The 11,943-nt window shown below is 26.9% G+C and overlaps 2 protein-coding genes across 6 annotated transcripts in view; one reads left to right on the top strand and one right to left on the bottom strand.

Annotated features, from left to right (window-relative positions):
• Window positions 1-6,036, top strand: part of LOC107451307 (splicing factor 3b subunit 1) — a gene marked incomplete at its 3' end in the record, with an annotated part of 36,852 nt that extends 30,816 nt beyond the window's left edge. For both annotated transcript variants that reach the window (XM_016067361.3, XM_016067362.4), the window contains 4 exon segments: window positions 1,734-1,959; window positions 2,942-3,174; window positions 4,215-4,431; window positions 5,928-6,036. In XM_016067361.3, coding sequence (XP_015922847.2) covers window positions 1,734-1,959; window positions 2,942-3,174; window positions 4,215-4,431; window positions 5,928-6,036 — 785 coding nt within the window.
• Window positions 6,037-8,527: 2,491 nt separating this feature from the next.
• The window catches only part of LOC107451313 (Brahma-associated protein 60), a 22,757-nt gene continuing 19,341 nt past the window's right edge, over window positions 8,528-11,943 (bottom strand). For all 4 annotated transcript variants that reach the window (XM_016067374.2, XM_016067375.2, XM_043050777.2 and 1 more), the window contains exons 11-13: window positions 10,901-10,981; window positions 10,647-10,769; window positions 8,528-8,822 (exon numbers count right to left, since the gene is read on the bottom strand). In XM_016067374.2, coding sequence (XP_015922860.1) covers window positions 8,667-8,822; window positions 10,647-10,769; window positions 10,901-10,981 — 360 coding nt within the window. In that variant the 3' untranslated portion in view covers window positions 8,528-8,666. The remainder of the gene's footprint in view (window positions 8,823-10,646; window positions 10,770-10,900; window positions 10,982-11,943) is intronic.

Here is an 11,943-nt window from a genome sequence, read left to right on the forward strand (position 1 = left end):
AAGAAAAAAAAATTTAATAAATGATTACTTTATTTTACATATTTTTCTACCATTCACATTTTTTTATATCATTTTATTATACTCTAGTTATAATTAAGGACTATAAATCATCAAACTATGAGTACTTTTAACGCATAATGATTCATAAGAAAAAAATATTTTTTTTAAAAAGTGAGTGAACGGCCCATCGAAATTTTTATATCAGATGTTAGTTTGCACTTTCAACTATCTTTGAATAAAATATTTTTGAAATTGAAGGGGGCGAGTTGCCAGAAATAATCTCCTGAAGTTACTCAACTCCGTTGATCAAAAAACTGCAAAACAGACCCATTTACTAAATAAGTAAGATACTTATTTGCAAAAAAAAAGTTTTTATATGACAGATTACTTTATTCTGAACAAAATAAAAAAAAAATTATTGCTCTATCATAAATATAAGGTGAGTTACAATCATTAATAGCCTTTGATGTATGAATCAAAATGGCGGCAAATGTGCCATTTTGGCAAAAATACAAATGCTTATAACTTTTAAACCCCTTAACCGATTTAAACATAATTGATATTTTTGAAATCAGCACAAAAAATTCTATAAGTGTACAAATTTTCATCAAAATCTGAGACGGTGGGTGCCATTTTTGTAAAATCCTGTATGATTTGACATGGAATGACCCCCAGGTAAATTCCATTTTTAAAATGAACAGCTATTGAGTAATCTTTAAAAAAAAAAAANAAAAAAAAAAAAAAAAAAAAAAAAAAAAAAAAAAAAAAAAAAAAAAAAAAACAGAATGAAATGGAATCCTATTTGACAAAAGAATTTATTGGACAATTCAACAAAAGAAAATTCTGTTGTTACATTAAAACTAGTTTTTATTATTTTATCTGAATTTCTGCACTAAAATTGCTTCTAAAAATATTTTAATTTATTTCTTCTAGCCTTTTTTTGTTTATATTGTAAGGTTTCTCATTACCTGATAGTGATAAGGTTGTGATGAATGCAGAACTGGATAAAATATAATTTATTACAAGTAAATGTAATTACAGATAATAATTTTAATTGTGATTATGTAGAATCATTTTATTATTCTAATCATGATTGTGAGTAATATTGAACCACACTTACAAGAAATAATTTTCTAATATTATAAACCAGGACATAAACTTTTAGATCTAAAGAGATTAGCCAGTCTAAAAATTTTTTGCTCGACACTATTTTGCATACATGAAAGATACAAAAATAAATTTAAATGTTAACAAACGTAGTATGAAAAAATTTTTAGTCACCAGAATAGTTGGAGAATCTAAAAAGTACGAAATCTAAACATATTTATTGGAATAATATTAAATTTTTTAAAAAATGTGGTTTGAAGATGACAATGATTCAAAAAAGAATGGTTTTGTAGGCGACTCAGCAAATTTATTCATTTGGGTAAGACAATTTCAACATTAAATATTTTAGTTTAAAACTTTTAAAAGATGAAACTTACTCGCCAGCTCTGAATATTTAATTGCTAATGGCAAGTGGAAATTTCGTGTCCAGGTTATAAGTAATAGTGATAAAAAATCTATAAGCTTGATTCTAATTGTAAGTTTATTACTAGCTATGATTTCATGTAATCTAGAGTACTTTTTTTTTTTTAATGAAGTACTTTTAGCCCTATTGTGGTTACAGTATGTCCTGATTTATCTTTCTCTATTTAATTTCATTAGTTACAAATATAATTTTCTCTTTTCAGACATGAAAAAGTACAAGAGAATTGCATTGATTTAGTGGGTAGGATAGCAGATAGAGGAGCTGAGTATGTCTCAGCTAAAGAATGGATGAGAATATGTTTTGAGCTGCTGGAACTACTAAAAGCACACAAGAAAGCTATCAGACGAGCTACAGTCAACACATTTGGTTATATTGCCAAGGCTATTGGTCCTCATGATGTACTTGCAACTCTATTGAACAACTTAAGAGTAAGTGCATTATTATATTATGAGTTTTAGTAAATATCAGGACTTTAAAAAAAAAGATTATTTTAAAATATAATCACAATAAAACCTTAATTAACCCAAGTAATTGTAACCAAATCTACTTTAAATAGTTGAATTTTTCAAATTTTTGCTTTCATTGGTAAATGTAAAATGAGATATTTATGCTCAACACATTTTCTTTAGTAATGCTTTTATCCACTTCTTGTACCACTGTAAATGTGTCATTTACAGCTCGTACAACATTTAATATGGCCAATATGATCTATTTTATAGGTAATATTTTTAATTACACCTTTTAAAAATTGATAATTTGTAAAATGACATATAAAGCAGTTAACATTTTGTAAAATTGTTTGATAATTTTGTTTATTTTCTAAAAATTTCTGAGATTTTTTTTTTTTTTTTTACCAAAAAAATTATTAATTATAACTTTTATATGATAAAAGTATTATGAATCTAAAGCCTTTTGCGTTATGAATAACGAGTTTGTAAAATTTGCTTTGAGCTTTTTTTTTATTATTTTGTTTTATTAAAACATATTTCCAAACTCAGTAAAATTAATTTTGATTTGTAATAAAATTTTAATTTCCCAAACAATTATTTTCAGTGGCTCAAATTAGTTAAACCAGTTATTTACAAAAATGCATATTTTCTAGATGCTAGGATTTTATGGTATGAAAAGTAACATTATGGTTTTTGCTTTATGTTAAATTTTGCAAAAATATTTGATGCTTGTTTCAGTTTATTAGTCAACCAGGTTTTATAAACAAATTCATATTTCTTTTTAAAACATTTTAAAGACTATTTCATGATTTGCATTCATAGATTCTCTGTTACTTATAAAAATTAGTAGAATTAATCACTATTAATAATTGATCTATTTGTTAAAACTAAGATACCTGCAATAGAATTTGAATTAATTTTGTTGTATGCATACTAATGTTAAACACATGTGTTTTTATAGGTGCAAGAGCGTCAAAACAGGGTGTGTACCACAGTTGCCATTGCTATTGTCGCAGAAACATGCTCTCCATTCACCGTCCTCCCTGCCTTGATGAATGAATATAGAGTGCCTGAATTGAATGTTCAGAATGGTGTTCTCAAATCCCTTTCCTTCTTATTTGAATACATTGGAGAAATGGGGAAGGATTACATTTATGCTGTTACCCCTCTCCTTGAAGATGCACTAATGGACAGGTATTAGAACATTTTCATTCTTCTATTATTGAAATAGATGTTGGATTAATTTTAAAACTATATAAAAATAAGTGTTTTAGTTTTTTTTAACAAATAAGTTAATGTTACTATATTGTAACTTAATATCCTAGTTTTTGTAAAAATATATATCAATACATTGGTGCCATTTGTGTTGATAGGGATTAAGGCAAGTTTGAAAAATTGAAAATGCCCTGTTTCTAATCTTAAATAAATGTGATAAGAAATTACATTTATACAAGGTAAAAATTAGTTTTAGCATAAAAATAAAGGTTTTTCTAGATAAAACTTTTATTTATATTAGTTTAGCAGATTACTTATGTTTATTATATATATTTCAGTAGTCACCTAGAAAAAAATAAAAACTACAATATTGCTTGCTTCTTTTGGAATTAAGATTATCATAATTTTATTTCATTGTAATTGAGAATTAGGCTTTCAAGAAAATGAAATATTTATTTATTTTCTCTGAGCATTTCAGTTTTTTTATTATTATCATCTTTGAATTCTATGAGATGTGCAGAAAAAAATCCCTATTTATTTCAATAAATCTGTTTCTTAGAAAGTTAGGATTTTTTTTTTAATAAAACCATTAGTTTATTTTTATTTTTTTTTTTTTTTTGAGTTAGTGTCTGTCAATGAAGTATTGCTTACTTTTCTTTTTTTCAGACAAGTTTATGACCATTTTATACTGATTAATTAAAGTTATTTTTATTTATTGTTTAATTTTTACTCTCACTCATTTAAATTTTAATTTACCGTATAGCTTTTTTATATTACCTGAATTTAATTTTAAAAATATTTATGTAACTCATTCCAAAATAAATGAGACTCTAGTTAAAACAAATTTTCTAAGATATGTGAGAAATTTTGTTTCTCTCCTTCCTTTCATTGGTCTTTATTCCTTTTATATATAACTTTATATTTTAAAATCTCTGCTATTTTGCTTTTGTTACAATTTGCTTGTTTACTTTAATATTTAAATTTATTCAGTTCCTAAAATCACATAATTACTATTTCAGAGACTTGGTCCATAGACAGACTGCATGTGCTGCAATTCAACATATGGCATTAGGTGTGTATGGATTTGGTTGTGAAGATGCCCTTGTTCACCTTTTAAATTATGTTTGGCCAAACATCTTTGAAACCTCACCTCATTTAGTACAAGCTTTTATGGGTGCTGTTGAAGGCCTCCGAGTTGCATTGGGTCCAATTAAAATACTGCAGTACTGTTTACAGGTATTGTTTTCATTATTATTTTCTTTTCATTTTTTTTTTATCTAGAATTGGATAATTATTAGATGGTTCTCATTATGGTTGTATTATGTTAAGCCATAAATAGGTTCTGGTACTTTCTGTAGTTTACTACAGGGCAGAGAAACGTCAACTATTTGATGTTGTTGCTAATTATTTTTTACAGTGGTAGTGAGCTAAAAAAGAATTTTTTGGAAAAAAAAAAAAATATTGGAACTTAAGGATTAGTCTATATGACTTTATATGCATCTGTTTAAATTTCTTATGTTTAGTGGGAGAGGAGAATAATACTTTTAATACTTATTTATTTAAAATATAAATACATTAATCTAACAACCACTAAAATTATATTTTCTGAAAATACAGAGAATCCGTATAGGAGGAGGAGTCTGCTATAGGGTTTAAAGAGAACTGATTAAATTCTTGGACTTAATTAAGCCAAATTATTATTTCATTTTAATCAAAATTTAACTGTACAAAATTTTAAAGGGAAAATCATCAAGAATTGATTTTCAAAACTTGAGTGCCAAAAATAATTTTAAGTAGCTAATTACCCATCAAAATTTGCATTTGGATCATTCAAATCAAATTGAATGATTTTCTGAGAAACTTTTATCACACCACATTTTAAGATATAAATTATGATAATGAGTTGACAGATTTATTTGTCATTCTACATTTCTGGCAACATAATTTCAAATTAAAAGTTATTAACAACTCTATCTAATATTTTGTCATAATTAGTTTTGTTGCTTTTTATTGTATCTATGACAAATTTTAAAATTTCAGACTGTTTCCAAAGAGAATTATTTTGAATGCACATAAAAGTCATAATCATTTGAATGCATGTGTATATAAAATTTAAATTGCATTGAACTGTATTATAGAAAATGCTTTTTATTAATTCAAGGTTGATGATAAGTTCTTTTACTCAACGCATAATCTTGCTTTCTCTCAGTGCTAAAGTATGATGAAACTTAGTTTCCATTTCTTTAAGAAAGCTGTTACAGTTATGATAGTTGATTGGTAGCTCAATTTGTTTTAAAAACAATATTCAAAAATCAGGGGAAGGATCCTTTATATCAGTGATTCTAATTTACTCAAAATTTTATATGAATAGTTTCGTTTAGGCAATATATATTGGTTAAATAACAGGAGAAAAAACAATTGGTTGTGAAGAAAAGCAACCAAATGCTATTCCTAACTATGTTTGGGAATCAGTTTGAATTATTGTTCATAATTATATACTTGAATTAATGTTCAAGGCCGACGAACTATTTCAACTCTAAACTCTCCTTCAAGGAATGTATTTATGAATGAAACAAATCTGGTTGTGGATTATTTCTCTTTTTATAATATCTAGATAGTATAGGTAGCTATTTTTGGATAAGAATTGCATTCTAAACTCAATTATCAGTTTTGATATCAAAATCAGTTTTTGAAAGCAAATTTTTCTTATCCTTTTTTAACAAATATTTCAGGGTCTTTTCCATCCAGCAAGAAAAGTTAGAGATGTGTACTGGAAAATTTACAACACGTTATACATTGGTGGCCAGGACTCTTTGGTGGCTGGATATCCCAGAATTCCGGATGACACTAGAAACAAATACACACGTCATGAACTGGACATGGTCCTGTAAATTATTCATATGTGTTTCCATAAACTGTAAATCAATAATTTGTTTATAGAATAGAACTATTATCTCTGATACTTTATAATAAAGTCTTTTCTTTTTAAAATGTCTGTTTCATTAAAAAATGTCTTAATGTAATTTTTTGATACCTTGAATTTGCTGCTTGTGGTTCTAGTGAATGTATCTTGTTTGTCTTTATTCAAGATATATTTTTTTGAGCATTAAGCACCTACAAATCTTTTTTTCTATTTCATTTTATTGATACATTAATCTGTATCAACAAAAATAAACACTCTATTTTTAATTATATGTACAATGCAGAAAAACAAACCATCCTGAATTATTTTGATCTAAAGATTTTCTTTTCTTGTAACTTAATGGTTCACAGGGGTGAACTCAAAAATGCTCATTAATTTGTACAAACAATATTTTAAGTTACCAAATCGGATATAAGAACTTACTTTCAATGAATAAACATAACACAGGGTGAGTAGGGTTTTAAAAAGTGCTTATTGTCGGTTTTCGTTTTTTAGAAACCCTTAAAGGTGCTTTTTTCATTGGGTATTTTTAAAAAGTGCTTAATTTTCTCTCTTCCAAAATGAGTGATTTTTTCTGTAGCATTGATTTCCACATTGTTCTATTCGACGTTTTAACAATCCATTTCGGCATACCATCGGTCCATAGCATATAAAGCACCAATAATTTTACATGTTTGATGCAATACTTGCAGGTTTGCATGTGCGTATACTGAACTGAATTTGCCATGAAAGGAAGGATTCTTGCACCATCATGTGCAACTCTGCATTTTGCAAGAAATTTTAATTTTCTCTAATGGCAAAAGAAAAGTTTATTTTTCATGTTACTTTCATCGTTGGTGAAAAATTATTTCATTACTATCATGTTAAAGTCTTCGATAATTAAATTGCATTTTTTTAATATATGTATGTATGCAGATCTTTCTATAATAGGCAAAAAAAAATTTATAATTTTACAAGTGCGTAGATCCTAAAAGTACTTAAAAATTTTTTGAGTGCTTAAAGGGTGCTTATTTTTTGTAAAAAATATGGCTATGCACCCTGGTATCATATTTATAACCGCATAATATAGTATAGCGACAATCTGGGAAATATGGTCCCAATAGTTTGATCAAGGGAGCGGTATAAATCTTGGGACTTGTTAATTTTACTTGTGTATTCTTCCCTATCTCGAACTTTTTAAGCGAACTGCAAAACATTTACACACCATTATAAAATTCATTTATCCAAAGAAAATAGCATGCGAAGAACATGAAAAAATAACTTTTGGTTTATGTTTTATTTAATAGTCGAAAAAAATTTGAATTGTAAGGTATATATTTTTTTTACATTATTTAAAAATATTTAATTTTAAATTACAAAATAGGTAGAATAGTTCCTGAGAAATTGAACATGAAACTTAGCGTAAAATCATTCTATGGATAATTTGAAATATATTTAATGTGGAGTTGCTCATTCTATTCTTCAAATAAATAATTACTTTTTTCAATTACTTGTTAGTTATACTTTTTAAATAATACACCCAATGACTTTTAAAATTAAATATATACCAAATAAACACATTTCTCAGATTAATATTTTTGATCCTACTGAATTGATAATGATGTGTAAAAAAATAAGCAAACAAAGATTACCTAAATTCATATTACATACATGAAGTAGTGAATAGCCCTATATTAAATTTTCATTAAAAGCTGCAATTCGTTCAATAGTTTTTTGATCAAATAATGAAAAAAAATAGTTTCAATTAATTTTGAAACTAAAATTCAGTAAATATTGCTGCTAACTATTTTAGCTAGAAGGAAATTATTAAACAGTTCCCATATATTTTCTATTTAACAAATCTGATATTACTGAATTGTTTAAATCAAATGTCAGAGAGATGTATTTTTTTAAAAAGACAAATTTGAATCATTATATATTATATTAGTTCCCCCAATTCATACTAATATATAAAATCTTGCCTCAAAAAAAAACTTTTTTTCTCCATAACAAAATAAAACTGCAAGTATTGTTTTGTTAGTAGTAATATATTATTAGATTGATTAAATAACAAATTTATAGTGCGGCTTTCAGGAGAACTCCTCTAGACACTAGTCTTGCATCATGGTTACGAGGAAAAGTCACTTCTAATAGGGGTGTAGGGTGAACAATTTTGGCATAGGCCAGCGTAAGTAAACCAATTGACACCATCATTCCTCCATTGCACCCCCATTAGAAATGTGCTCTCCCTTGTTACCATATCAGCAGACAGCCCCAGACCTTTTAGTCTGGAGGAGTTCTCAAAACCATCCAATCTATGCTACAACAATGGCAAGCAAAATATTTCTAAGCATTTATTTCTGAAAAATAAATGTTAGAATTTCTAAAGACTGTATCATTAAAAAATATTGCAAATAAAGAAAAAAACAGTATGTTACAATGGATATTTTATTAAAACATATCGCAGAATTAAAATACTTGGAATATGTGTAAACTAAACTAAGGAGACACTTTCACAGTGAACAATAATTATCGTTACTCAAATGTTCTGTTTATTTAAAAAAAAAAATTATGTGTTTCGAATGCCCAGTGCTTGTTCCAACTCAGCTCGTCGTTGGTTCACTTTACCATAAAAGTATCGACATACAGCCTCTTGAGCCCATGGTTGATAGTAGAAATCAGATCGCCTCTCTTCTTCAGGATTACCAACAACATCTGTCATAGTCTGAGGAAGAAGAAAAAAAATTTCGGTTATTAAACGTATGGAAGTTTTCAATTCTCAGAATAAAAAAGATTAACTGCAAAGCATCTTCATTTTATTAACTGTATACCAATATAATTGAATTGTTAATTGTAGACGAAGATTACCTGAGGTCATGTTCACACACTAACCCTGCCTGCACTTTTCTTCAATGTATTATACATATAATCACAATATTAAAAACTTTTTTAAGCAAAAATGTCATCTCCAAGTGAGAACTTTTTTCCTTAAGTTTTTGAATACACAATGGGAACTCTTTAAGTACTACTGTGCTATGACCATTATAAGTGTTAATTGCTTTAAAATTACTTTTTAAAAAACTACCAATAAAAGAATTAAATGTTTTAAAAAGTTCTTGGTAATGTCAGCAAAGATATGTTCATTTTAAAAGCATGAGTAAATTTTTTTATTTAATTTATTGCATAATATTGAAAATTAGAATTTAAGTTCTTTATGTAAATTTCCTATTTCTAAGTTTGGTGCAGTAAAAAAAGGGTAAATCAGAGTGAATCTTAGTGATTAAAAGGACTCCTGCAACAGCAGATTATTTATAGAGGTTAAGGCTCCACAATTTTGTAACAAACAGCATGATGGTGGCAATGTGGTCAGCGTACACATCGGCTGGCTCTCTTCCCAGACAAATTAGTACTTATCGATTAAGAGGAATCTCAAATCTGAGCGAGCTGAAAATCCGGATTGAGGATGACAGACTCTGGCCCTGCTCTATAACATCTTAGTGCCTTAAACACTGATGCATATCCTGATGTTTAAGTCAATTTTTCAAACACCCAAATTTATGAAAATTAGGAAGGTCAAATTATAAACAAGTAATAAACTCAGACATCCGTTGATTGTAAAATATAGCTGTATGATAAATAATGGGATAGATATGAATAACTATGTATCAATTTATCACTTTCAAAAACTATCTTTAATATGTTATATACAATTAATTTTGCATTTTCTCTCATCTTATTTTTCTTACATTTAAAGGTTTTTTGTTTCTACAACAATAAACTACATTTAAAAAAAATTAGGCAACGAAAGGTTAAGATAATTTAGTCAAGAGTATTTCAAAAATGTAAAACAAGGAAAATTTTTTAAACATGCCATAAAGCTACCAATTGGAAGACTGGTGGATTTAATGATAACATAGTAGTTGCCTCACAACATTTGTTAATGCATCGTTATTTGATGGCAAATGTATCATATTCATAAAGAACAATGTGAAATATTTTTAACTTGAGAAACTTATATAGATTTAATACTTTTTTGTTTTTTAATTTTAAAAAGCTTTAGATTAAGTTTTTCAGCGATTGACTGATACACCTGACATATCAGGAATTTGCTATTTCATAATCAAAAATAGGAGTCCAAGATATGCAGCAAATTGAAATTAAGCTTAATTGCATAAATTAGGTTCATAAAATTTTTTTCTCATTTAAAAAATTCTTAATTTTTTTCCAAAGAAATAGTTTAATAAAAAAAATTTAAAACCCCTTTATTCAGCTAGATTTTTTTTAAAAAACTTTTAAGAGTTGTATCACATATAAAGATTTTTAATGTCATTTGCTACACAATTTTCTATTTTAACATCTTATTAACCAAAAAAAAAAACTTTTTTTTCCATGGTATTATTTTCAGATTATCACAAAGGATGAATTATAAACACTTAACAATACCCAATTAGTGTAGATATATTTGATTACACAATAATGCACAATATTCCACGCCATAATTAAACAATTACAATTAAATAACAGTGAGTAAAAATGATATAAATATTACCTTAAGATCTCTAGTCTGAGAGATAAGCCACTTGTAGATAAATTGTTGAGGCTCTTTGGCAAAACTGAGGAAGAACTCTCGATTTGTTTTCAATTGGTTAATGGTTTCAACAGTTTCATGAATCTGAAATTTACGATCAAAGGAATTTATTATATTATTTCATATAAAATTAAATGGATACAAAAATAAGTAAATAATCTTTTAAATGATATACAAACAGCATTTTTTAAAACAGATAATTTGAATACACATACTTTATTATCCAAACCTTGAATTTCTTGTTGGCTTGCAGTAGATAAAAGAAAACTGTTCATTTGAGATTTCAACGGATCATCCTTTTAAAAAATTTTAAAATAATTATTAATACTACATTTAAATAACTGTTAACTTCGACTCAAATATGACAGTAAAAATTAATTAAATACTAAATTGTGTACATGAAGAGTTGAAAAAGGGAAGATTCTATGTGACATGATAGTCATTTTGAAAGTTCACACAGAGCTCTTTATTGTTACTTTACCGAATTTCTGTTTTTTTGTGAAGATATTACACAAAACCTTTCGAGGAGATATTGATTTCACCCAATATCTTGTATTGAGGGTAAATTTTTAACAATTTTTACAAATAGCATTTGTATCTATGTATGTAACATTACACTTGTTAACTTTTTCAATGTGAAAATTTGTTAAGTGTTATTCTAAAAAGTGGCAGCAAATAAAATAAAAATCATGCAGTTTGAATAATTTCCAAACTATTGACTTGATTTTCCTGTAGCACTTTTTATGTACTTGAACAGTTCCAAACTAATGTATTTATGTTTATTTAGTGATGTGATGACTATTCACGATCAGAAAATTCATGGCATATACTTTGATTACCAACTTGAATAGTAATTCAGGAAAATAGATATTACTTTTTAGCTAATATGTGTTGTTTTACAATATAAAGTATGGGCATATCTGCCACCTGAACCAGCACATCTAGACACAAATGAAAAAAGGATCCTTCAACTCAGGGCAATTCCATATGTGACGGAATGACATTTTGACTTGCATGATGACAATTAATTGAAGTTTCTATGCATCTAATTTCAAATAAACATGATTTTTTCTCATGCATATCATTATTATTGGTATAATGTGATTCATAAACTAAAAAAAAAGAATTTTGTATTTTTTTTATTTTTAATTTTATGAACTTTTTACTTGTGTGACGGAATGACATTTTGGCAACCAAGCTTTCGGCATGCCGCTTAGAACTGGTAGTTTCTGTGAATTTTGCAACTATTATTTTCCTG

Source organism: Parasteatoda tepidariorum, chromosome 5 (assembly GCF_043381705.1).
Source record: "Parasteatoda tepidariorum isolate YZ-2023 chromosome 5, CAS_Ptep_4.0, whole genome shotgun sequence".
Classification (NCBI taxonomy): domain Eukaryota; kingdom Metazoa; phylum Arthropoda; class Arachnida; order Araneae; family Theridiidae; genus Parasteatoda; species Parasteatoda tepidariorum.